This window comes from Halichoerus grypus, chromosome 9 (assembly GCF_964656455.1).
Source record: "Halichoerus grypus chromosome 9, mHalGry1.hap1.1, whole genome shotgun sequence".
NCBI classification, from domain to species: Eukaryota; Metazoa; Chordata; class Mammalia; order Carnivora; family Phocidae; genus Halichoerus; species Halichoerus grypus.
In genome coordinates, this window is record NC_135720.1 from 142,224,251 (window position 1) to 142,251,211 (window position 26,961).

Genomic DNA, 26,961 nt, shown 5'->3' on the forward strand with positions numbered 1-26,961 from the left:
TCACCTGCCTCACTTCGGGCTTTTATGCTGTCTTTTATCTTGGTGGATTTTCTCAACTCATTCAACTCAGTTTCTCAACGCATTCTTTATGAGCTAAACCTCCTATAAAAGTCAGTCTTGCCCCTTGGGCGAAAAAGCTCTGTTCTCTCATTTCGAGATACCCTGATATGTTCCTCAAAGCCTTCCATGTCCGACATGCCTACCTCACTCAACTGGATGTATCATTCAATCAAAGCACAAAGGTGAACCAGGCATGCTCTCTGTTATCTAGGACATGAAATATTATTTCATAGAGGAAATAATAATAAACACAACTACAGAACAGCAATAAAATATGCTTAAAATTGGAGGGATTTGAGGCCCACTACTTGGGCTAAAATTTGTTTCGTCATTTACCAGCTGGGTGACCTTAGGCATTAAGCAGAACCACTCTGTTGATGTACTCCTTCTTCTGAAAAATGATAACAGTGATTATTTGGAACCTCAGATCTCTTACTTTTTATTTTAAATAAATCATCACATAATTAATATGCTTTCCTGAACTACTGGTGTCCTTGAATCAGGCTGGCAGTCCTCCATGAGATTAACACTCATCTATTCCTGCCCTCTCCTCTTGGATCACCATCCAAATTGGGTATGCTCAGGAACCTGGACTCATACTTTTAAAAAATATTAAAAACATGTGAATCAATACTGAATTTACCTAGAAACTCCAGCTTGAGAAAACAGAAGACCCTGGTTCTAACTAGTTGGTTTTCAGACCTGTGGCCATGACCCTGAGTTTGCTCCCAACTGAGGATCTGTTCAGTCATCACTGTAGCTTCTCTGTGGAATGATCTTCTCACAGGTGTGTGCAGACCTGTCTCCCTCCCAGGCATCCTACCTCTGCTCAGAGGCATCTAAGTGGTGAAGTCTCACCACCCCCCCCCCACATTTAAAACTACAACACTCCACCACCCATTGCTCCCACTCCCTGGCAGTCCTTAATCTTCTTGGCCTGATTTCTTAATCTCTTTAATCTCTTTACCTACAAAAATACTGTTTTTGTTTATTTCCTGTCTCCCACAACCAGAACATTTGTGAGCTCTACACAGGGAACTTTCCCCATGGTTGTCCCTGCTCTATTTCCAGCACCTAGAACAATGCAGGGCACATAGTAAGCGCTCAAAAAGTTTTGGATGGATGGATGGATGGATGGATAAAGTAAAATTAAATTATGCAGGTAACACACAAAGGCCCTCCATTCTCTAGCACCAGAGATAAAGTCCATGATTGAATTATTCAAATGAGCCCCTGTGTGAAGTAGTTCACCTCACTATGCTTCCGTTTCTTCAGCATTGTATTTGGGCTACTAAGGGTCTCTAACCCATAGAGTTATTTTTTTTTTAATTTTTATTTATTTTTTGAGAGAGAGAGGGAGACAGCGAGAGAGGGAACACAAGCAGGGGGAGTGGGAGAGGGAGAAGCAGGCTTCCCTGCTGAGCAAGGAGCCCGATGCGGGGCTCGATCCCAGGACCCTGGGATCATGACCTGAGCCGAAGGCAGACACTAAACAGCTGAGCCACCCAGGCGCCCCTCTAACCCATAGAGTTATTGTGTGGGTAAAATAAAATGATCTATGTAGGCACCAAATTACACTTTTGAACTAATGAAGTCACGGCTCTTTTACCTACACGATTCCCACAGCAGGTGTCGTTAACACCTCTCTTGGGCAAATGACATAACAGACACGGAGCGGCTACCCAGAGCCTGCAGCTGGCCATGGGAGGGCTTAGATTCTGCCAGAAACACCGCTGCTGACTGACCCGGTGAAGTACGGATACAAGAACCTCTTGCCTAGACCCTGAAGACATTCGCATTTGTAATCCTGAATTTGCAATCCAAATAAATGGAGTGTGTTACCTGAGGGTAAACATTTTGCCTGTGGCAAAAACAAAACAAAACAGAGCAACTAGTGAATCTGAAGTACTGGGATATGAATTGCATTTAACGACTAACTTTCAGAGATTTTCTCTTTTCTAACTATAAAGGCTAAAGGTCAGCTTCTATTTTCAAAGTCTGGATAGCACAAAACAGGAAGAAAACTGGGCCTTAATTTTTGGACTGGAGCCCAGTGGAGACTACCTAAATATAGAGCAGAACCTGCTAATGTGAGAAACAGACACGGAAGTTCCCATGTTCAAGTCCTCTCAAGGCCTTACATCTCAGAGCTAACGTCTACAAGCCCCTGCTTGATCCGGCTTCTCTTTGTTTCTCTGCCTTCAGGTCCTGCAACTGTACCCCGCCCATTGCAGTATCTTCTTAGTGGCCTTACCTAAATCTTACTAACTTCATTAGTTCAACTCCCCAGGACACTCCTTATTCTAGCTTTATTTTTCTCCTTCTTACCCTTTAACATACCACACATATCTATCTGATTTATTGTCTGTCCCTCTTCCATTCACATGTAAACTCCACAAGGGCCAAGAATTCTGTCTGGATGGTTCTCTGAGTATATTCCCAATGCACAGAACAGCATCTAGCACATTGCAAACTCTCAACAAATATATGTAGAGCAAATACAATTTTTAAATTCACCCATGTTAAGACATGTTTGTTGGGGGGAATCGTCATGGCATCATAAATAGGTTTTTAAATGGTGACATGTTTTAAAATATTGAGAGCGAAAATGATACCATTTTCTTTACAATGATCAAGGCAGTGGGGTGGACAAGAAATGGATAAAACTATTTGGCTAGTGACGATGTGGAAGCTGGGTGCAGGGTACATAGAGTTTATGAAACTAATATTTCTACTTTCATATATTCTGAAATGTCACATAATTTAAAAAGTTAAAAAAATGATTAGCTAGGGGGAAAAAAAGATAAATTGATAAATAATGGCCATGGAAATAAACCAGGTGAATACCCAAACAGGACTTTGTGCCCATGGGAAGATAGGCAGGTCTCCACAGTTTGTCTGCCAAGAAGCCCAGAAGGTTCCTCTTTGTAGCATCCCTTAAAACCTGGCATTGTCAATCACCCAAAGCAGGTCCATCTCTCATCCTAGACTCACATGAGCCCCATCCTCAGAAATTGCTACAAAAGCCAGATGCTGCTTGATTCATTGCAGCGATTAACAGTCCTCGAGCAAGCCAGAAAATCCTCTCTTGGAGAGCAGGACTTCCTCTCTGAAAGCAAGCTACAAGGAAGCCTGATTCTGTAGATAAATCCTTGCTAAACCTGGAGTCAAATCAAACAGGAGCTAATCACAAGACTGGTATTTATGTAGCATCTGTTCTCGACCCTAGCGACCTTTTGGAAGCACCTGAGTTTTAATAATTACTGTTGCCTGGGGTTACCCCCAGACTACAATTAAAATGCTACTGATTGGACCCCAGGCAAAGACATATTTTATAAAACATCCAATGGTCTGTAATGTGCACGCAATATTGAAATCACTTGATCTCTATTAAATCAAACTATCTTCCCAGGTTCTTCTTATGTGCAATTGATTTAGAGAACATTTAATTCTGTGACATAAACATGCAGTTTACAAATGTTTATTCCTGCAAGAGTTCACAGGTTGCTTTCTTGATGAGGCCAAAAATATTTTTTTAAATGGGTTTCTTAAAACTAGTTGTTAGTGTCAACCACCAACCTCCTGGGGTGAACTTGGTACAATGTAGATTCTGACTGGGCCTGGGTGGGGTCTGACAATCCATCTCTAGCAAGCTCCCAAATGATGTCCAAGCCACTGGTGGGTAGACACTTCACGAGTCAAAGACCGCAGAAGCCATCACGACTGTTTTAGGCTCTGCTACCAGTAAGCTCATTAGAAATCCTAATTATTCAGAAGTTAACTATCAGCCTGCATTCTTGTGTAAAAGGTTGTTTTATAGGAAAGCCCAAACTTTCACTTTTAACTATAGAGATGGGAAGTGAGCAAATTGAGGTTTCAGACATTGCCCAAATTTGTGGGAACTTACCAGGGGTAAATAGCAAATGCACAGCCACCTTCACCCAAGTTCAAACTTTTGTGGATAAAGAACCTCACCTTCCACCTGTGCCCAGATAACCTTAGAATTACCTGCACTAGCAGGCCACCTCAAGTGGCTCATCCCCTTCCCAGGTCAAAGCGCCTCTCAGACTGCCTGAAGGTACTTACACAGGGTTTCCTCGGAGCCGGAAGGTACTATCTTCGGCCGACTTCCGCATATGAGCTCCTCCAACTCAAGATGGAAAGGGAGACTTAGGACACAGCTGAAAGCTCGGTAAAGGCCCACAACCCTGGAACCACACGCGGTCCACCAACCTTAGTACCTTGAAGAACTCCCCTAAATGCCGGGAACCAACTCAAAAAGTACCTTAAAAAGCATTAATACCTCGAGACGGCTCTATCTTGATTATATTACAGCAATTTTAAGGAAAAAGTGGGTGGCTCTTAGAAGAGCCTTTGAGTTAATTGAATTAGTGGTGGGAAAGCTTTACGCCCTCTCCCCGCGGATGCGGCGCGCCAGCTGGATGTCCTTGGGCATGATGGTGACGCGCTTGGCGTGGATGGCGCACAGGTTGGTGTCCTCGAAGAGCCCCACCAGGTAGGCCTCGCACGCCTCCTGCAGGGCCATGACGGCCGAGCTCTGGAAGCGCAGGTCGGTCTTGAAGTCCTGCGCGATCTCGCGCACCAGCCGCTGGAACGGCAGCTTGCGGATCAGCAGCTCGGTGGACTTCTGGTAGCGCCGGATCTCGCGCAGGGCCACCGTGCCGGGCCGGTAGCGGTGCGGCTTCTTGACGCCGCCGGTGGCCGGCGCGCTCTTGCGGGCCGCCTTGGTGGCCAGCTGCTTGCGCGGGGCCTTGCCGCCGGTCGACTTGCGGGCCGTCTGCTTCGTGCGGGCCATGTCAGAAACAAGCCTGCTAGGGGAAAGGGCTAAACTGACCGGCCTGCCTGAAGACGTTGCCTTTATATATACTCAGAAGCCTTCTGATTGGTCTTGCATTTTTCAAAAGTCCCGCGCAGTAAGACCATTGGCTAAAGAGCGAACGACGTGATTGGTGGATTATTACAGACTCCGATTGGATGAATTAGTCAACATTCCAATCCCGTCTTTGTTGTAGTCAGCGATCCAAGAACTTATTCTGCTTCAACTCATCTCAAATTCTAAATAAGAAATCACCTGGGGATCGGAGAAGATGCCAATTCTGGAAACCTACGTAATGGGGCCTCAGATTCCGACGGTCAGGCTTTCAGAGCTTACGTATATTTTGTTTTCTCAGATGGTTACTTTTACTGAACTGGACCTTGAGTCGCCTGGACTGCCCCTTATCTCCACTCCGGGAAACCACAGGTAAAACGCCTGGCCCGGAGACGGCGGGCGATCACCACTGTGCAACAAAGGGTGACTGACTTCCTTATGGTGGCCAAATAGTATTATGATTCGTTCAATTCAGCTTTGAAACAGCCCGCGCGGACTTCCGGCCCTACAGTTCTGCTTGTAACGCCCTCAGGCATTCCAGGCTACCACCCCTTCCACAGCGCTTCAGTTAACTACCCTCTTACTTCTGGTTTCCGTACTCTAAATGTTCTTACTTCCTAAACACGATTGAAGGAACACGGAGTGAACCTGTCCACCTAGAAACAAGGTTTTGTAAACGTTACCACTACTGTAACTAGATCTCACCTGTATTAAACCCTTGCTTATTATGCACTAAGGTTTTTCTGTGTAAGTCGTTTCCCTGGGCCACCTTCAAAGGGACGTTAAACAGCTAAGATAAACTGCAGTAAGTGAACTGTTTTTTGACCAACCTAAAACTTATGTAATAGGAAAGCAGAACTTATTTGGTTACAAGCTTTTTTATGTGAAAATGTGGACGGCTCTGAAAAGAGCCTTTGGGTGAGGAAAAAGGTTTTAACTGGACACACCGGTATTCAAATAGGTTCACTTTCCCTTGGCCTTGTGGTGGCTCTCGGTCTTCTTGGGCAGCAGCACGGCCTGGATGTTGGGCAGGACGCCGCCCTGCGCGATGGTGACGCGGCCCAGCAGCTTGTTGAGCTCCTCGTCGTTGCGGATGGCCAGCTGCAGGTGGCGCGGGATGATGCGCGTCTTCTTGTTGTCGCGCGCCGCGTTGCCCGCCAGCTCCAGGATCTCGGCCGTCAGGTACTCCAGCACGGCCGCCAGGTACACGGGCGCGCCGGCGCCCACCCGCTCGGCGTAGTTGCCCTTGCGGAGCAGGCGGTGCACGCGGCCCACCGGGAACTGCAGGCCGGCCCGCGACGAGCGCGTCTTGGCCTTGGCGCGGGCCTTGCCGCCTTGCTTGCCGCGTCCGGACATAGCTAGAGCAATTATAATGCAAGAAAAGACAAAAGATAATCGAGCGCTCCACAAGGCGAGAAGCTAGACTATTATACTCTGCAGCGGTTTGGTAAAGCAGCCTATGCCGTTGGCCGAACACAAATTCCAGCCAATCAAAAGGCATATCCCAAACAACAATGCTCCTAATTTGCATAGGGCGTGTACGGTTGCAAGGTCAAATTATTTAAAGTTGAAATACGGAAAAGAGCCAATGAGAGTTTAGGATAATCAAGGAGCCTATCAGGGGTTAAGATACTGAAGAGACCAATCAGAAATCGTAATTCTGCTAGCCCTAATTTGCATACACACCAAATAAATAGGAGGGCGCTCGGCCGTGGGCGTACATCTTTCGTTTTGTTTTAGGGGTGTTAGTTTGGTGCGTATGCCTGAACCGGCTAAGTCGGCCCCGGCCCCGAAGAAGGGCTCCAAGAAGGCGGTGACCAAGGCGCAGAAGAAGGACGGCAAGAAGCGCAAGCGCAGCCGCAAGGAGAGCTACTCGGTGTACGTGTACAAGGTGCTGAAGCAGGTGCACCCCGACACGGGCATCTCGTCCAAGGCCATGGGCATCATGAACTCGTTCGTCAACGACATCTTCGAGCGCATCGCGGGCGAGGCGTCCCGCCTGGCGCATTACAACAAGCGCTCGACCATCACGTCGCGGGAGATCCAGACGGCCGTGCGCCTGCTGCTGCCCGGGGAGCTGGCCAAGCACGCCGTGTCCGAGGGCACCAAGGCTGTCACCAAGTACACCAGCTCCAAATAAACTTACCATTTGCAGCAGCACTAGCGACATCAGGCTCTTTTAAGAGCCACCCATATTGTCACTTAAAGAGCGGTAACTTTAACAAGCTTAGTGACATCCATTCTAACATGCGAGGACTAATAAAATCTAGGGACGCAAATTGCCCCCGGCATGAGCAAATCACCAACGAATGTATCTGTAAGCAATTGGGACTAGTGCATTCTGCTTCGCTACTCGGTAGCTACTGAAAGCAGTATTACTCAGAGTGCCCCCGCCTCAAAAGCTTTCATTTTCCTGTTTTCATTTTGTCCTCTCCCGTTACCCTAGGTCGGGAGTAACTAGGGGAAAACAGTCTTGGTTTTGAGTAGCCGTAAGTCAAAACAAGTGAGAGGAGTTAAGCATTCTTCAGAAAATGAGACTACCTTTTTTTTTTTCTTCTTTTAGCTTGCTTTGAGCTTGCAAGAGGCTACAGCGGCATCTCCTGGAACAATGTACTCTGCGACTTGCATTTCTAAACCACAGCGGATCTCTGCCAGTCTCTCAAACCCGACGTCCTTCAAATTCCACTAAGTTCTTCACCGCACATTTTTAACGTAGTTAAATATTGACTCTTCGCAAGGTCAGGGAACTCATCCACTAGTTTTCTACCGGGCTTAATATACCAGGGTTTAAGAGACACTGCCTACAACTGGATAACCTAAAGGGGGAGGAAGCAAGTGAAAGTCTCCCGTCTGTGATTCCTGGCGGGGGAGGGGGAGCGGTGAAGATTGGGATCTGCCTCAATCGATCAGCCTCCACTCTTCAGCCCCAAGGAGTCCCTAACCCTAAACCTCTCCGTGTCCTGAATGATCTTGTCCTCAGTCACATCTTCATTCCCTGGGATTTTATTTTAAAGGAGAAGATTTAAAAGGAATTAACGTTCGTGTGCTTGTCCTTCGCCTGATTTCAGCCTACAATCACAATCATACAAAATGGAATCTCCCATTTTACAAGTGAATGACCCGAGGAATTAAGGTTAAGTAGCCCCTTAAATAAATAAAAGTGGGATCTGAATCCCTAAGGACTGTTTCCACACTATTTTTCTCAAGCTATAGGTGCCAGTTGCAATCATAGGATTGGGTAACAGGCTCAGAGGGAAAATTGAGCATTAGAATAAAATGAAAGTAAAACTGACCAGGAGATAACACTTGTTCTTTGATGCACAGCACAGTTCTTAAACCAGCCAAGGTATTATAGCAAGATATGGAAGCTAAGGATCACCAGACAGCAAATTTAATTTTTCTGAGCGCTGTGCTGGAGAGGGAAAACCATGAGCATTGGCGGTGTAAAACGGAGCTCAGAAATCTCAGTTTCTACCTATTAGCTACATGTCTTCATCTGCAAATACCTACATAGTAGATTTCTGTGCACATTAATTTAAGTGATGTGGGAAGCAAAGGCAAAAGAAAAAATTAAATTTCCTTACTTCCCACAGCCCACTGACAAGTCCTTGAGACAGGAAGAGTGACCTTCCTCTGGGAGCTCAGCTGCCTTGATGTGGACAGCTTGCTAAGGGCAAAAGGCAATCTTAGCTTAACATTATCCCAACCCCCCAGGATCCTGTAAGTCTACTTTAACATATAAAAATTCCCTTGGAACCTTCCTTTAGCTCTACTCCCACCAAGGTATCTGTTAGCAGTCATCCTCCAAGCATACGATCCACTGATATACATCTGAAGAGTCTCATGACTGAGTTTTTACTAAGTAGTAATAAATGACCTTTTCCTAACAATAGCTAGCTCCCTCAAGGTCCTGAAAACCTTCTTTCCAAAATGCCTTGAAGGCTTGTGCTGTCCTAACCCCCTCCCAACTTGAAAGCATATAACGGGACACACCTCATGGCCCCAGCACAGCTCTCTAAAACCACCTTTTTGCACCAAAGACATCTCAAGAATTCCTTCTTGGCCATCGGCTCTGAACCCCAACCATTTCCTACATAAGTGACTCAGTTTTGTAATGGGGCTCGGGAAGAAGATTCTCTAAGCCCCACATGTAATTAAGGCATTCGTTTCTCGCTCCCCAAAAAGCTAATTTTAAGTACATTTGAAAACAATACATGAAAAGAAATATACAAACAAGCATGGCTTAAGGAGGAATCCCTTAGGACACGATACAGTCCTGACGGCCTATTTCAATGCTAAATTTGGGCCAATTTCTTAAACCTTTGGTGAGCATTTCCTTACCTCTAAAATGGTAATAATAATTAGTAACCACCACATGGCATAGCTGGATGATCAGTAAAAGAACACGGTAAAGCATTTAGGACAGTACCTACACAGAGGAAAGTCTTCCGAAATATCAACTGAAGCTAAAGCCTCTGGTTGAAGTGTTAGGGAAGTTCCTGCCCATATTAGAATCTGAGTCTTGAGGCTTTGAACAAAGCAGTAGGCCACAATGACTACCAGCAAGTGACACGAGTTAGGGTTCCTTGTCTGGCAGTGTGAGCAATCTAACCCCCTTCTAACAGTCTAAACCCCTCCTTAGAACATCTCTTTACCCTGAACTCTTTTGAGGACAACCTAGGCTGTGAGACTTCCCTGCCTCTGCCTGCCAATTCAAGCAACATGTGACTCATTTTCCAGGGACTTCCTCATGTCTCACTAGTACTAAGGGTACCTCATTTAACAGTAAGTTGGGCTACAAGGAAGGGACCCTGGAAATTCACACAAGAGCTGCTTAGGAGCTTTTTATTCCTGTTTTGTTCCCATGCCTCCAATTCTCTTTGCCTAACCTCCCTGTAGTGTCTGGCCGGAATGAAGAATCATCTTCAGAAAAGCAGCTGCACTTTTAAAGCGAGAATCACAAAATTGCCATCCACAAATCATTCCCAGACTAGGGAAATCTAGGGCCACCCTAAAGATTGCTGTGGTATTGCCAACAACTTAGAGGACTCCTATCTGTCTCACTTCATAAAAGAACTATCCTTTTATACGCCCAAAGGAAATTCAGATTACCTCAAAATAAGAAATCTTTATACCAAATAAATGACCCACAGTCAATAAACATTATGAGCAAAACGTAAACCTTTATCACAGTAAGTCACTGGGATTTGGTGACTGTTTAATCACAGCATAATTAGCCTAAATGGATCAACACAGTATTATACTGCATCTAGTTTCTGGGAATTGCTTTTTTCAGGGAACAATGAGTTGCCATGTTGTCACATGGGGCTAAAGCTCATTTGTTTTCGTAGCAACGTTAGATTGTGTGATTATGCCTGATTATGTCACAATTCATCTATCTATTGGTTGACATTTGCTTTGTTGGTTGCCTTAAAAAAAATTTATAGGATGCTTCGCTGGAATATAAAATATTAAGTAGAAATTTCATTGTGTGGATTACTTCATAATATTCTATTAATAACATATGTGTGGATTACTTATAATAATAGAATATAAGGGTTAAAACAGGAAGTGAGTAGATATAATGATAGGGGAAAGAGGAATCTGCTTTAACCCTGCCCCCCTCTCTGGTTAGCTGAGCTGATTCAGAGACACTTTCTTCAATGTTGAAATACTGAACAAATCAGTAGCTTCCAAATGCTCATCTATGGCTAGTATTAGTCCGTGCCAGTTTTCTCTATTCTCTATTTTCCCACTCTTTGTAAAAGTGAGAAAAATACGGTCAGGGCAGTAAATTTTCGTTAATATTAAAAGTTGTATTAAAGGTTAATTTACACGTTTTTGATCTTGTCAATTCCTCACAAATGTATTGTCTTCTAAAAAGTATAAAAACTGCCTGCCTCAGTCATTTGTGTCTCAATTTCATTATTGGGCCTCTGCATGCAGGAAATAAAACTTTGGATTTTTTTCTCCTGTTCATGTCTCATGTAAATTTTTAGTCCAGCTGGAAGACCTTGAAGGAAGAGGACTATTTCCTTCCCTACACTTAGCAATTTGGGGTGAAATATCCTGATGCCTGTATGTACAGGTTTTAAAAATGCCACTCATTCGGTAACATCCTTATCTACTTGAGGTTTTCAAACTGTCAGAAAATTTCGGGGGCTATGCTGAACACCTGCCAGGTCTCCCCGCGAGTGCATTTCCCCCAGGGCCGTCGGGACAAGCGAGCCGGCGGGAAGAGCGCGGCCAGCCGGGGGCCGGGCGGGGCCGGCCGCTCCGCGGGGACTCGTCTTTGTTCCCCGGCCGCCCCGCCGCCGCCGCGCTCCCTTTGTCCCTCGCCCGCCCCGCCATCTTGGGCGCTGGAGCCCGGCGGGGGAGGCTCACCCGCTACCCGCCGACCGGGGGTCCCCGCTTCCTAGTATTCACGAGCCGAGCGAGCGCGATCTCTACCTCGAAGTAGTCGACGACGGAGGACGCTCCCTGGGAAAACAGACAACGCCGCGCGAGCTGCTCTGCCGCCATAGAAACGCCCCGGACGCGGCTTAAACAGACCCGAATGCGGCAAACGAACGACACCGCCCGACGACCAAGTGACCTCCCGGAGTTACAAAGCGATCAGATCAAAAAAGCGCCTCACACCGAACACTAACCATTCTTAACCCGTTTGAAACCAGTACTCAAACACCAATGAAAGGTTAAAAGGTAATGATCAATGATGCAGCTCTTTCATGAGGCCAGTGGGCGGCCCTGAAAAGGGCCTTTTGGTGTCTGGAAGTCCGGGGGTCCGCTGCGCTCAGCCCCCGAAGCCGTAGAGGGTGCGGCCCTGGCGCTTGAGCGCGTAGACCACGTCCATGGCCGTGACCGTCTTGCGCTTGGCGTGCTCCGTGTAGGTGACGGCGTCCCGGATCACGTTCTCCAGGAACACCTTGAGCACCCCGCGGGTCTCCTCGTAGATGAGGCCGGAGATGCGCTTGACGCCGCCGCGCCGGGCCAGCCGCCGGATGGCGGGCTTGGTGATGCCCTGGATGTTGTCGCGCAGCACCTTGCGGTGGCGCTTGGCGCCGCCCTTGCCCAGGCCCTTCCCGCCCTTGCCGCGGCCGGACATGACTGTAACGCTGAGAGAGCTCGCGGAAAAAAGCACGAACACCGTTGGGGACAATCCCCTTATATGCGCGGATTGCGGACCTAATTGAAGACTGGAAGCGCGCGCGCGGGAACCGCCGCTGCCCGGCCCCGCCCCTCGCGGCGAGCTGGGCGACGTCACCGGAGGCGGGGCCCCGGCGGACACTCTCCCCCTCCCCCTCCGCCACCGTGCCCTCCGCGGGGGCAGCTGCAGCGTCCCGGGTCCCCCCCTGAGAACTTCGGACCTTTTGAACTGCGTCAGACTAAAGAAAGGAGCGTTTCGTGCGTGGCGTGGCGTGCCTTGTGCGGTCGCGCCGCCGCCTGCGTTGGCCTGCGGCGCCCCCGGCCTTCCTGCGCCCGCGGACCGGCCCTTCCCGCCGCGAGCCTCGGCCCCGGGCTCCCGCGGCCACACGGCACCTCCATCACCAAGCCCGGGAGGGTGTTCTTCCCAAAGGCGAATGCGGGCCTGGGTGGTGACTCCGAGGCGGAAGGCTCGCCCGCCGCGCGGAAGCCCGTTCCTTACCCGGCTTTCCTCTTCCCTCCGCGTTGATTAAAGCTCGTCATTCTCTCTCCTGTATCCAGACACCTCTCGCTTCTGCGTCCGAAATCTCAACAGGGTGCTAATGTTTCCTTCTCTTCGCCTACTTTGTTCTCTCTTTGATTCTGGTAGCGATATTATTCCGAAGAGAACTGGCAGCTTGTGGTAGCCAAGGGCTTGGAGCAAACAGACGAGCTCGCACGGGTTCTTCCGGTAGGAGGAATCGCCTCGGAACAGGGTTAAGGGTATTATTAGGAGCGCTGTTCGTCGTAGAGCAGAGTGGCGCAGCGGAAGCGTGCTGGGCCCATAACCCAGAGGTCGATGGATCGAAACCATCCTCTGCTAACGTTTTCCTGCTAAAATTATGTAGCTTAGTTTCACAACATGGAAAGAAAATAGAGCCAGATTTGTTTTGTTTTGTCTAATTCTGGAGTTTAAATTATTTCCAGAAAATAAACGTGAAACTGTTTACATTCTCTAGAGATAAATAGAACGTCGGTAAAGGACACTCAGTTATCATTAATATGTCTTCCCATAGTAAGCTTTATTCCTAGTGGTTGCCGAAGTGGTAATGCTGTTGTTGCCACCGGCTGTCACGACCGTCTCACTGTCCTGTGAAGCCGTGAAAACGCTAAAATAAGCTGAGCGTGGCGGTGAGGTCAGGAATGGAAGTCCAGATAAGGAGTTTAATTTCCTTCTATACATAATTCAGAAAGCACTACCTGTTAGGTAGTTGTGGCCATGGGGCTAAAGCGATAGACAAGAAATCTACTGGGCCATCCCGGCGCCAAACTTTTGCAACTCGAGAGTCTTAATCTTCGGAGTAAATAAGTAACAGTTTGAGCCAGAGTGCAAAGTTTTGGTGGCCAGGATTGAACTCTGACCTGAGAAAACCACTTATGTGGTCACTGCTGGTAAATGTGTCTCTATGGCCTACCTTCCTTTACGATCTCTAACAGGACTGTTGTCTACGCTCATTTTTTAAAAGTGTATGTTTTACATATCTCTCAGAAAAGATCCCTATTCAGATATTATGTGTCATATACTGTGCTAAGCACTAAGAAAAGTATTTAAGTAGCCTACAGTCTAGCTTTCAAACAAATATGTATAATAGAATAAGATATTTCTTTTAAAAGATTATACACTAAATGCAGTTGGGAATAAGGAAAAATGATTGTTCCTGGTAGCCCCATGATCACCCAGTAACTGGATGAATTGCTAGAAGGACTCCCATAAGTGAACATATACTCAAAGTTAAGATTTATTACAGCAAAGGGAAAAGTGCAGACACAGCAGGAAAAAGATATACACAAGCAAACACCAGAGAAGTCTTTCCGGTCCTCCATCTTCAGAGATGATCCACATTCTTTCTCTCCTGTTGTGAACTTGCAGGGACCAGTGAAGGCTGTGGTTTCCTTTAAATATGCTGACAACCTGGTTCATAGTGACCCACTGCTTCATGTACACAGGATAGCATCATGACCTAGTAACATAGTGAACATTCCAGTATTTTAGTTCACAGTGTTTGACCAAGGGTCATCACCATGGCTACAGACATCTGTGAAAACTTGAGTAAAACAGATTTGCTGCCTTACCTTTGCCCTGGCAATGGCCCAATTTGGGAAAGGTGGCAGATTTGGAGTCCAAACTAGAATGAGTAAGAAGTTGGCAGGTAGCCAAGAAGAGGCTTCTAGATAGAAAAATAAATAAATAAATACAAGGAGGCATAACAGTTAAGGGTTTCTAGAGAACTACAAAACATTCAGTGTGCTCGAGCATGGAGGTGAAGGAGATTGGAGGAGGAGGATTTGAGGAGAAAGGTAAAATGGCCGTACCTGATCACCTCCCATTCACCCTATAGGTTAAGGAGGGATCCTCTGCCCTAAACAACACCAGATGGCCAGACACACCATGCTCAGCACTGGGCAGATGAGATGGGTAGCTGTTTACCGTCACATATACTCAGCCTGGAGGGGGAGGCCACCGTGTGCCACGCAAGTTGGCTCAGGTCGCACTCCTGAGTAGAGTGACCAGCAAGAGCTATGGGAGGTAAGCTTTGTAGCAGACAGAGAAAAGGGTGACCCTGGTTTCCTCCAAAAGATGGAATTGTCTTATTTTAATAGCTTCCAGGACCAACAGGGAGGTGAACCCATTAGGTTGAGGGGCTGGGATGTACCTGGTCTGGTTGATACGGGAATTAGCCAGATAGAGGGCATATCCTGTGAGAACAGGTGAATTCACAGGACTGTTTGGGGGGTCCTATGAGGCTCAAAGATGTCAAAGGAGCCCTTGAAATTTTAGGTCTTACAATATAATCCTGAGTTGTGGCAGAAGAGATAGGGAAAGGGACAGTCATAAGGAAGTGAGTATGCAGTGCAAACAGGTTTTGATTTTATTTTTCTGTGGGCAGTAAAAAACCATCGCCAAGTTTGATCAAAGGAGTAATATGATCAAACTTCCTAGCCAGAAAAAAATCTCTGGAGTCTTCAAGTTTGTGGTCTGGGCTTTGATCGTGTTTTTATTTTTGTTTTTTGTTTGTTTTTATTATAAGCTATACAATAATGTCTTTTATAATGTATAGGGTTTTTAAAAATTATTTCTTCAACTCTCCATATACAGACAAAAGTAAGTGTACTAACATATTGGAAGTTGCAAATTTGATCATTGCCAAGAGAATAGAAAATTATCCCTACAGCATGCTAAACCAGGAGGCCAATTCATCTGCCCACCTCCAAAAACATGCCGATGAACATGATAGACGATTGACCACCCCCCCCAACTTTCATTCGCCGCCATTCCATAACCAGGCCCATATCAGCAGCACATTTCTCGTCAACAATCATTAACTGTCCAAGGCTTTCATCATGATCTTCTGCTACAGGTATCTGGGATATCTGTCTCTTAGGTATCACCAGAAAACATGTTGACACTTGAGGGGAAATGTCATGGACACCAAGACACCAGTCATCCTTAAAAATTCTTTTGGCTGGAGATCCTTGCCAGTGATCTTCCTGAAGATCGTGTCTCCCTCCACAGGGCTGGGTGACTGAGCCTTGAGGATCTCCTCTTACCACTTAACCCAACAGTACCCATGATGGTTTAACCACCATCTTCTTGCTTCCAGGGAGAGAGGAAGAGAACAAGTCCATATGCAGATTTTTTTTTGCAGGATAAAAGAATCTTTTAGTTAAATAATCCCCACATTACAAACGATTGCAAAATTCAAAAATATATGTATTTGAGAAATTCAGCACATTTTTACTGAGCTCCTACTATTTGCCAGATGTAATTCTGTGGACAGGGAAAGAAAGACTATGTAAAAGACCCCATTTCTGTGCTCCAGAAGCTGCTAATTTAACCTATCATGAATGAACCAAGAGGGCCAAAGCTCCCAAGGTCTGGGATTTAAGAAAATTAAGGTACTGCGATATGTGTAGATAGTCAACATTATCCTCAAAAAGCTACACGAGGTCACACAGACTCACTGATAAACTCGAAAGAAGTCATCTAAAATATAAGTTGAAATCTCTATCACTTTATTGGGCCAAGTACTCTACAGAACATTATAAACTCTATAAATATCTTGTCCATAGAATGATTATATCGCAACACATTTTTGTGTTGAATCATCTATTAACTGTAAGAATTGCTAACAGTCATAATTTTTGTAATCCTACTATAGTGTTTATTTCTGAAGATATGGAAGCTTCAGATAACATGAATGACCCTAGACCACTCTATACACCTCCTGAAACGCCAACCAAAGATTGCTCTTCTTCTCCAAACAGAGACACACCGGGGAAAGTGCTCTGATGTCGCATTACAACAATCGGAGAGAGTCCCAGACGAGTATGAGAAGGGGACCCTGCAGGTATCCATGCAGGACAGCGAGAAAGACAATCGTGGGATGCTAAGACTGCCTTCTGGGCGCGGTTTGCGTGATAACTGTCCAGGAGGACCTTCCAACTACCTAGAGTCTGAAAATAGTGAATGTGGATGAGTATTTATAGGGAAGAAGCTCTGAGTTAGCTTATTTTAAAAAATATCCCCAGATGTAGACAATATGCAGTCTTTGGGCATCTTTCAGGTGCCATACACAGCTTTTCTGCTCAGGAGTGGTAATGTCCATGACTTTTCTTCCCGTGGAGGACCCAAGACCGAAATTGCCAGTTCCTACCTTTCACGAGTCCCGACTCCGTGGCCCCAAATAACCCTGGTAAGCTCGTTTCCTTTTTTTCAAGGACTAGAAGCGCGGGCGGCCGGGGCGCTATTTGACAACTCAGGACCGGCCAGAAAGCTCATTGTACTTTCTAAGGGCTGCGGCGAAGATGCGTACCTGGCGACCACGTGGCCTAACGGATAAGGCGTCTGACTTCGGATCAGAAGATTGAGGGTTCGAATCCCTTCGTGGTTAGTCCTGGTTTTTATGCGTTCCCCAAAATTGCCATATTTCACATGGTGGGAGGAATCACCTGGTATCTGTTTTCCAAACCCATCTCTTTTTTCCTACTCTATTTTTTTTTTTTTAATTTAAATCCAATTAGCCAACTTACAGTACACCAGTAGTCTCAGATGTAGTGTTCAGTAATTTATCACTTACATGTAACACCCAGTGCTCATCACAGCAGGCGACCTTCTTAATGCCCATCACCCAGTTACCCCATCCCCCCATCCCCCTCCCCTCCAGCAACCTTCAGTTTGTTTCCTAGAGTTAAGAGTCTCTCATGGTTTGTCTCCCTCTCTGATGACTTCCCACTCTGTTTTCCCTCCCTGCCCCTACGGTCCTCTGCACTATTTCTTATCTTCCACATATGAGTGAAACCATATGATAATCGTCTTTCTCTGATTGACTTATTTCCCTCAGCATAATACCCTCCAGTTCCAACTCTAAAGAGGTCCTTCTCAAAGGCCTGGAGAGGACCAGTGTCAGGACCCAGGAGAGGCAGAACTGGAACAAGGCCCTCCAATAATCTGGGGGCTCTCAAGCTCTCCTCAAATTTGGATTTTGAGTGCCTGAGTTTCATTTTCACAGTTTCAAGGGAACTCAGATCTGTAAACCGGCCCCTCTCTAAGACTTGCTGAGTCTCAGACCAATGCCAGGCCCCAGGGGCCCGCACAGTGGGACCCTGTTGCTTCTCCTTCCCCCCTCTTTTCTTCACTTTTCTCTTCTAGTCTGAGTCTGCCTGTCCTTGGAAGACGTGGCTGCTGGAGTCTGTGTTACTGGTTTTCACTCTTACCCTCCTTTTCCCTCTTAACTTCCGTTTTTCCTTTGTTTTTGTTGCGATCAAAAGGATGAGAACAGCCCAGATTCAAACCTAAATTACAGAACGGAAGAACATAAGGTCATGAAAAGATCCCAGCTGTTTACATTTACAGAGTGTGTAGGAAAGCAGGAAGACAGAGAAGACAGATGCACAATATACACAAAAACACATTTTTGTGTCTAAATAACTGAATTTAATAATTTAGGATGAAGAAAAAGTAATTTCCAATGCTTGAGTTCATGGTGAAACACAGTTCCTTCAAATCACGTGGAGGATGCTTTTGCTAGGTGAAAGCAATGAATATTAAGGTAATAATTACCTCTTCCTTTGCCCAGCCTCTTTTTTAGATCTCTGGTATGACTCTGGTTTTCCCCAGTCAGCTGTAGAGTCCAAATTGTACAGAAAAGTTGGGGCTTGAGCGTTGGTTCCCAGGATTGAGATTTCTCAGACTAAAAAAAATTGCAGTGTGTTAATGTCATGTGAAGCCACTCACTGCTTCCTTCCTCACAAAACGTACCATGACACTAAGTATCCTTTTATCAACCAGGAAAAGGATATACTCTACTATATGGATATGTCTACTAAAAACTAAAAAGGATATATGTCTACTAATATCCCATTGATCGAAGTCATCCTCATGCCCCAGCCCAGAGGCCAGGGACAACACTCCATCTCTTGAAGAGGGACTGAGAAGTTACTAGACAAAGGGCTTGGATACAGGAAGGAATGAAAAACTGAAGCCAATACTTTAATCATTTGAGGAGTCAATGCAGATTTACGAAGTTTAGAAATCATTCATCCTTTCTTATTATCTTACACCGTATTGCATTTCATCTTAAAAATGAGTTCCCGAGTGCATGAATTACACGCATTTTGAGAAAGAGAACAGCAGCCCCTGACACGAGGCCTGGGTCTGACATTCACAGCTCAGCCTCAGCATTGCTAGGAGCTGGCCTGGCCCTCACGGCTAAGCCCTGGTTAATTCCTCTGGCACATAAATAATTTCAAAGGATACCAACAACAGGCAAGGCCGCTCTGTGACCCTCAGGAAGCAAGATAAAAACAAAAAAACTGTCTGTAATCATGTGTCCTACTTTGATCCTCTCACCTTTCAGACAAAAATTAAAATAACCAACCATAGAGTTACTGAGTCACTTAATAGATCACCATGATATTTTGCCTCCCTCATTGCAATAAGACAATAAATCCAACTTTGTTCAACTACAGTATGACCCTCATAGTTTTTGGCAGGAGATCAATTATCTTGAATTTTGAAGCACTAAATACCCCAGACATAAAGGCAATAAATTATTATGTGATATCTTCCCTTCATCCATCACTTAGCCAGGTTAACGGGAGATGGGTTAAAAAGTTGAAGACAATCTCTGTATGTCATAGGAGTGACAAAATTTTCCAGTTTGCTCTATCTTAACATGCTATGTTTTTATTGCGATATGGGGTGCCTTGGGCCATGTGACAGTTTTAAATTTTTATTTAGGAATTTTATCAATGTTTTCCATTGCGATTTTTTAACATGATATAATTTTTAGTGGTCTGGTGGTCTTCTTTTATTTAGGAGTTTGTAAACCATCTTCAAACTACATATACCATATAAGCCAGATGTTGTTAGATGAAATTCAAAATCAGATATTGCTTCAAATTTCATGCTTTGTAGGCCTCAATCCTCATGAGGCTTTGGCTCATGACAAACGTACTTCAGAAGAATTTTCTAGATATCAAAAGTCACAGTCAGTCTCAGGATTTGAACATGTTGGAAAGATCTCACCACCCTAACCACTTGCTCTGAAAGAATTTGGATTCCCATGAACCTTAATAAGGAAAGGCTCGTTATATGATTTTTTAAAACAATTAGTTTGGTTTCTACCTCAGTTTCCTCATCTGCAAAATAGAGCTAGGTGATAGAGGGGGGGACGTTTTAGAGACATCATCTCTACAGTCCCTTCGAAGCTTGTGATTCTACGCTGTGGATCCGACCCCTTGCTCTAGTTCTCAGTAAAGTGAAAAGAGGAGACAGGAGAGATTTTATGGGATAATGTGCTCAAATTAAGATGCAACTAGCAGAAGACGACCAAAGAAGGGAGAAACCAATAGAGGTTGGAGCGCTCGCAAAAGATCTTTGATTTAAGTTAATTCAACTAAAATACAAAAAAAAGGAGAATGGTGCCTTTCTGAGCGAATTCACGGGGAAGGTACATGGGATCTGGGCCTTGCAAAAGGATCTTTTGCCAGAAGGGGGCGCTAGCACCCGCGCGCCCGCAACCGCTCGGCCGGCTGGACCTCACCTGGGAGAGCTGAGGTCACCGACCGGGGCCGGAGGCCCGAGGGGGCGGAGGGAAGGGCGTCGGAGAAGCTCCCGGGGGCGCGGTGCCTGCAGCCTCGAAGGTCCCGAACCAGAGTTTCAGGCCTCAGCGGAGACCCCGGGGCGCGGGGGGCGGACGCGTGCCCCCGCCGCGGGAGCCGAGTCGGTGCAACGCTCCCGTCCAGGCTTAGCTAACCCCGGAATCCCCGTAAAACGGTTAAGGAGGTACGTTATTAATAGTGAAAAGCGGCTGGTCTCGCCTGTTTCTGGTTTTTTCCCACAAGCGCCTCCAGCAAGTAGTAGCGAAGCGTCTCGCTCACCAAGAGCTAAAACCTCACCCCACCGGCGCAGCGGGGGAGCCGCCGACGAGGATGGGATTCGAACCCACGCGTGCAGAGCACAATGGATTAGCAGTCCATCGCCTTAACCACTCGGCCACCTCGTCACCTGCCGCACGCTCTTCACATAAGTACTATGTTGCTATACTGAGCACAGCTCCACGTTGCAATTTCCATTATTTGATTATATGCTTTTATTAATGAAGAAGACTTCCTTGCTTTCTGTAAGTGGCCCTCTTGTCTTGATAAAGGAAAAATAAATAAAGAACAGGCTATAGTCCCGGGAAGGAGTGGGTGGGGGGGAGTGGACCCGAATAAAAACCGAATACACTTTCTCAGGAAACCTGGCAGCCTCTGACGGAAGAATGGAGTTCATGACTGCTTTTGTCTTAAAAATCAAATTAGGTATCGTCATTCCTTTAGGCCATATGTATATTGAAACCATCATGAAACGAGCTGTATTGTATCTGTTATTGCAGGATTCTCAGATGTCTACCACATGGAACATTAGCACTTCTTAGAGTCATCACCTCCCAGGGAGTGCGAGCAGGTGATTGCTGAGGAGCTGGGGCTGGGGGGCTGGTTCCCAATGTCAGACCAAAGATTTCAGACTTATTAAAGAATTTTAGGACCATGGAGGGAGTTTTGTTTTGTTTCGATTTGTTTTGTTTGTTTTGTACAGGTAAATTTGATTTAAAAAAGATAATTTACTACTGTCGTTTATTTATTTATTTTTTTTTACGGCCAGCTTCAATGCGCTCCAGCCAGAGATCACCAGGAACACACCTGCAGTTGGATAAGTTGTGACTTGCTGCCGCAACTAGGAAGGGTACACACCTCGAGAGACCTTGCAGAATTAAATCAGTTAAAGGGGGAGTTTAAAGACCTTATTAAATACAAACATCCTTTCATGTTTCACATGTCATGCCCTATTGTTGACAAAATACAACATTCTTTCATGATTAAAAAAAACTCTCTCAACAAGTTGGGTATAGAGAGAATGTACCTCTACATAATGAAGGTCATATACAACCTTCATACTGGATATAACTCAAATACTGGATTTATCCAAAATTGGATAACCACATGCAGAAAACTGAAATCGGACCTCTATCTCACACCACTCACAAAAAGTAACTCGAAATGGATTAAAGACATAAATATAAGGCAAGAATCCATGAAACTCCTAGAAGAAAACATGAGGGGGAAAGTTCACTGACATTTATTTTGGCAACGATATTTTGGATTTGACACCAAAAGCACAAACTACAAAAGAAAAAAATTAACAAGTGGAAAGCCTATCAAACTAAAAAGCTTCAGCACAGCAAAAGAAATCAACAAAATGAAAAAGCAAACTGTGGAATGGGAGAAAATATTTGCAAACCGTGTATTAGATAAGGAGTTAATATCCAAAATAGAGAGAGAGAGCTCATCCAACTCAGTAACAACAAAAACGTCCAATTTAAAAGTGGTCAGAGAACCGTGTAGACATTTGTGTGAACCAGACTAACACCATCTTAGACAAATCTGCCATGGTGACCACTCTGTGGCCTGAAGCCTTCCTGACTGAGCACCGCCCCCATACACACTCCAACCCCCCCACACACAGTCTTTCCATCTAACCCCACCCTTATAAGTACCCCGCAGGGCACGGTGTCCTCAGTCTGCTCTGGGGATACACCTGTGAGTCTCCAACATCTCCTCCAGGTGGGCCCCCCTGCAGGTGCTCCCAGCCTCCCAGGCTAGAAAAGGAGGTCAGTCACATGGGAGATGGAGTCATCCAAGGCACCTTCTGTCCCTAAATCCCCTTGACAAACCGCTTCTCCTCAAACTGGACTTGTTGGCCTATTCCTTCAGTCTTCCGGCTCCTTCGGCTTTTAGGGGTCATTTTGTGTAGAACTCCCTTTCATGGAATAATGTCTCTCCAAAGAAAACATCTAAATGGCCAGCAAGCTCAACATCACCAGTAATCAGGGAAATGCAAGTCAAAACCACAATGAGCTACCACCTGACATCTGTTAGAAAGCCCATCACCAAAAAGTCAAGAGATAAGAAGTGTTAGCAACTCTGTGGAGAAAGGGGACCCCTCGTGCACTGTTGGTGGGAATGTAAATTGGTGCAGCCGCTGTGGAAAACAGTATGGAGGGTCCGCAAAAAATTAAAAATAGAACTACCGTGTGACCCAGCAATCCCACTTCTGGGTTTTTATCCAGAAGAAATGAAAACAGGTTATCAAAGGGATATCTGCATGCCCATGCTCATTGCAGCATTATTTACAATAGCCAAAATATGGAAACAACCGAAGTGTCAGTGCATAAATGGATAAAGCAAAGTTGTGTAGGGCGCCTGGGTGGCTCATTCGGTTAAGCATCTGTCTTTGGCTCAGGTCATGATCCCAGGGTCCTGGGATGGAGTTCTGTATTGGGCTCCCTGCTCAGTGGGGAGCCTGGTTCTCCCGCTACCCCTCCCTCCGACTTGTGCTCTTTCTCTCTTGCAAAAATAAATAAATAAAATCTTAAAAGAAAAAGAAAAAAATGTGTATATATACATATATGTATATACAAAGATAGACACAGGCAATGGAATCTTACTCAACCATGAGAAAGAAGGAAAATGCCGTTACTGACGACATGGGTGGACCCTGAGGGCATTATGCTAAGTGAGACAAGTCAGACAGAGAAAGACAAACACCATGTAATCTCACTTCTGTATGAAATCTTAAAAAGCTGAACACTGAACTTTTAGAAATACGGAGTAGAATGGTGGTTACCAGGGGTTGGGGGGGGTGGAATTGGGGAGATGGGGGTCAAAGGACACAAAGCTTGCTGTGAGCAGATGAGTGACTTCTCGAGATCTAATGCACAAGTTTATGATTATAGTCAACAATACTATATTGTATCCTTTAAGTTTCTAAGATCTTAAATATTCTCATCACACAAAAAAGAAACGGTAATTATGAGCCATGATGACGGTGTTAGGTAATGCTATGTGGTAACCATACTGCAATATATAAATGCATCAACACGTTGCACATCTTAAACTTCCACGATGTTATATGTCAATTATATCTCAAATTGGAAAAAAAAATGGGGGGGGCTTATTGTAACATTTGTCTTCTGTTGGGTGATTTGAGGGAGGGGACAAGGAAGCCAGGTTTTGTCCTGGGTTGGTTGCTGTCAGGAAGGGACGGCATAATTCTGTGATTTCGTATCTGCATAAACTCTATCTAGAAAAAGGTAAGAATAGAATGAAGCTAAGTTTGGAAAACCAGTGGTCCCTTGTGTTAGCTGGCAGGAGACATTTGGTAATTTTGTGGTACACACAGTGACCTTCTTTGGCTGTCTGTTCTTAGACTAGACTATGAAATGTTCTGTCTCACGTCATCATGATCAGAGAAAGCCCTTGTCTGATGCTCCTGTTGTGTGCGATTGTTTATGTTCCACAGAAAATCCCCATGGCCTAGAGGTGCGTGCCAGGCCACCTCCGGACAGCGCCCGGGCCTCCTGGACAATCAGCTCAGCTCCTGGATGCCTGATGTCAGCTCCTCTTTCTCATCTACATCCAAGGTCATTACAAAAAAAGAATAACTCCGGGTGTGTGTGTGCACGTGCTCTACAACGTGATCAGGATGCAAACTGTGGGCTCTAAGGAGGTGTCAAGGACTGATTTAATACATAGCAAACATATTAATTATCTGATATATAAACACCTATAAAACAGGTAAAAAAAATATGAAGTTGTAATTGTTTTAAGCTTAAGTGAGTGACAAATTCTAAAATGTTTCTGGAAAGAAAATAAAAATGTATTTGGGTTTGGTTCTGTTGGGGCTGGGAATTGTCAAACACGATGACCAAGGCCAAACTGAAGAGTTCATTGATTCTTTCATTTATTCAATCTTTCCAAGAGTATTTACCAAGCATCGCGTCTGTACCAGGTGCTGTTCTAAGTACGGGAGCATATACGACACAGAAGATTCCCTGCCCTGCTGAAACTGAAGTATGCAGAAATAGGCAATAAAGAATTAAGAAAGCAAAACATACGATATGTCAGAAAGTAGTAAATGCCTTGGAGTGGTAGCCGGTTGAATAGGGTGGTCAGGGAGAAATCAGCTCAGTGGGCCTCTCCAGCTGCTGCACATTCAAATCCATGAGGAACTTTAGGAAAATAGCCTCGGGGCATCATACCAAGAGATTCTGACTCACTTGTAGGGAGTGATATTAGAAGAGTGATAGTCTAGCTCTTCAGTGCTAACTTAACTGTAAAGAAAGATAGATAAAGGAAAACTATAAAAGCTAAAACCTAGAAGTAATTTTCCCAGTTGGGAGGTACCAGGAATTGCTCTCAATATAGCAACTGCTGACAAAGTATAAATAAATAAATAAATAAATAAATAAATAAATAAGCTGCTTGCAAAGTATCAGTCATAACAGAAGACCAGAGCCAGACAGGGCTCATTCAGCTTCGGGATCTCTAGGGTCTTTGAAACCCAGTGTGGTAGACAGACTTTTTGTGAAATTCCTTCCCTTGAGTGCAGCCTGGACCTAGTGACTTACTCCTAACCTAAGGAAACACAGTGAATGTTGATAGGATCTCACTTGCATGATTAGATTACAACGGACTGTGATTTCTGACTTACCAAAACATTTGCACTCTTGCTTTCTCAGCTCACATGCTTTGACAAAACAAGCTGCCATGTTGGTAAAGTCCACGTGGCAAGGAACCAAGAATGGACTCCAGGCAGGAACCAGCCAGCAGCCGAAGCCCTCAGTTCCACAGCCTTTGCGGAGGAACTAAATCCTGCCACACACATGTGAGCCTGGAAACGGATCCTTCCCCAGTTGAGCTTTGACATGACTCCAGTCCAGCCCATACCTTGAATGCAGATCACAAAAGACCCTGAAGCAGAAGACCCAGCTATGCTGACCCTTGAGACCCTCCGCAACTGTAAGATGAAGAGCATCTTGTTTTAAGTGCCAATCTTGTGGTAATTTATACAACAGGTAACCAATAAACCCAGGAAGGCCTCATGGCCCAGAGATCCTGCGGCTGGGAGGGAAGGCCATTGAGAAGGCAGAAACACAAGGTACCCTAAGATTGCCAGATCTGAGTTCAGATGCCAATCATCACCCCATGGAGCCCCTACAGAAGAGTCTCTTGAAAAAAAGACATGTAAGGAAACTGGATCGGTATTTTGCCTTTGAGAAAAGTCCTGATCAATAGAATCAATCTAAAGAGCATTCACAGACACGTGCTATTTAGTAACAGAGGCTGTGGTAGGCTGGATCATGGCTTCTAACAAAGGCCTAAATCCCAATCCCCAGAACCTGTGAATACGTTACCTTACATTTATAGATGTGATTAAATTGAGAATTTTGAAATGAAGAGATTATGCTGGATTTTCCAAGGATACCCAGAAGAAGGTCAGAGTCAAGAATAGGAAACATGACTACAAAAGCAAGAGGTGATGCACGGAAGAGTCCACTAGAAGCTGAACATGGCAAGGAAACAAGATTCTTCCCTGAAGTCTCCAGAAAACCTGCTGACACCTTGATTTTAGACTTCTGATCTCCAGAACTGTACGAAAAGTAATTCGTGTTATTTTGAGCCACTAAATTTGTGGCAATTTGCTATAGCAGCGGCAGGAAACTAATACAGAGGTTCTAAAACATTACCATGACTGGGGCTTAATAGGTATGAGGAAGTTTGCAGGGATTTTTCTGGAACAATGTTTAGTGGCCAGAGGAGTTGACGGGGGTTCTTCTTTTGCTGTCATTGAGAGCACTGGAGGATATGCTTGAACTTAAGAGAGTCAACAGAAGGAATTTAGGGTCCAATGTCTAGAGGTTTAACCGTCACACATGGGACCTCTGTGACAACAAACCTTCAAGGGAAGACATGTATACTCTTGCATGGGGTCAGGTGATCTTCAAGGTGTGTGGGCATAAATTCAGTCTAAGACTCATTAAAGGAGAGCCTCTTGTATGAAAACAAAGGAAACTCTCAAATGACTATGATGGCGGGGTTCTCACTCCACGGTCTGGACATTTTCAGGTCTACAGAGGATGCGCATGAATCTCACGGGGAGAAAAGTTACAGGTGAGTCCTGTGACTCTTCAGCACCGGAGCACATAATTAACTCACGGGGATCTCACTGACTTCGGGCACCAGGCGAAGCAAAAATAGGCACCAAGAGGAGAGATTTTAGGAGAACATGAGGATGATGGGGAGAGTACAATTTTCAGTAGCCAGAGGAAAGAGCAAGGAGCTGGGTGTTGATGTGGGAGAGGAGGTGCGAGTCTAAGGGAGTGTCTATCACACCAAAGTGGACTCCTGGTTTGGGAAAACGCACGGGCAAGGTGACCCAGAACTGAGACAAGTCAGCTGAGATGTGATCCAAGTGCTACCTGTTACATCATGAGGCCCTTGAA

At 45.4% G+C, this 26,961-nt stretch overlaps 4 protein-coding genes and 3 non-coding genes across 7 annotated transcripts; 3 read left to right on the forward strand and 4 right to left on the reverse strand.

Moving 5' to 3' along the window:
- Positions 1–4,374: 4,374 nt before the first annotated feature.
- LOC118548342 (histone H3.1) lies at positions 4,375–4,954 on the reverse strand. The gene has a single exon (XM_036112167.2). It carries the CDS (start codon positions 4,874–4,876, stop codon positions 4,466–4,468), a length of 411 nt encoding a protein of 136 aa, XP_035968060.2. The 5' UTR covers positions 4,877–4,954; the 3' UTR covers positions 4,375–4,465.
- A 784-nt stretch (positions 4,955–5,738) lies between these two features.
- Positions 5,739–6,337, reverse strand: LOC118548401 (histone H2A type 1-E). The gene has a single exon (XM_036112327.2). The coding sequence runs from the start codon at positions 6,305–6,307 to the stop codon at positions 5,915–5,917; it is 393 nt and encodes a 130-aa protein (XP_035968220.2). The 5' UTR covers positions 6,308–6,337; the 3' UTR covers positions 5,739–5,914.
- A 355-nt stretch (positions 6,338–6,692) lies between these two features.
- LOC118548427 (histone H2B type 1-C/E/F/G/I) lies at positions 6,693–7,105 on the forward strand. Its single transcript, XM_036112361.2, has one exon. It carries the CDS (start codon positions 6,711–6,713, stop codon positions 7,089–7,091), a length of 381 nt encoding a protein of 126 aa, XP_035968254.1. The 5' UTR covers positions 6,693–6,710; the 3' UTR covers positions 7,092–7,105.
- Positions 7,106–11,689: 4,584 nt separating this feature from the next.
- LOC118548434 (histone H4) lies at positions 11,690–12,081 on the reverse strand. Its single transcript, XM_036112366.2, has one exon. The coding sequence runs from the start codon at positions 12,054–12,056 to the stop codon at positions 11,745–11,747; it is 312 nt and encodes a 103-aa protein (XP_035968259.1). The 5' UTR covers positions 12,057–12,081; the 3' UTR covers positions 11,690–11,744.
- Positions 12,082–12,884: 803 nt separating this feature from the next.
- On the forward strand, positions 12,885–12,956 carry TRNAM-CAU (transfer RNA methionine (anticodon CAU)). Its single transcript has one exon. It is a non-coding gene; the product is annotated as a tRNA-Met (tRNA).
- A 3,996-nt stretch (positions 12,957–16,952) lies between these two features.
- Positions 16,953–17,025, forward strand: TRNAR-UCG (transfer RNA arginine (anticodon UCG)). Its single transcript has one exon. It is a non-coding gene; the product is annotated as a tRNA-Arg (tRNA).
- Positions 17,026–20,558: 3,533 nt separating this feature from the next.
- On the reverse strand, positions 20,559–20,640 carry TRNAS-GCU (transfer RNA serine (anticodon GCU)). Its single transcript has one exon. It is a non-coding gene; the product is annotated as a tRNA-Ser (tRNA).
- Between the last annotated feature and the right edge of the window lie 6,321 nt (positions 20,641–26,961).

Coding starts and splice junctions, on each gene's coding strand:
- LOC118548401 (XM_036112327.2), bottom strand. CDS start 6,307: ATGTCCGGACGCGGCAAGCAAGGCGGCAAGGCCCGCGCCAAGGCCAAG.
- LOC118548427 (XM_036112361.2), top strand. CDS start 6,711: ATGCCTGAACCGGCTAAGTCGGCCCCGGCCCCGAAGAAGGGCTCCAAG.
- LOC118548434 (XM_036112366.2), bottom strand. CDS start 12,056: ATGTCCGGCCGCGGCAAGGGCGGGAAGGGCCTGGGCAAGGGCGGCGCC.
- LOC118548342 (XM_036112167.2), bottom strand. CDS start 4,876: ATGGCCCGCACGAAGCAGACGGCCCGCAAGTCGACCGGCGGCAAGGCC.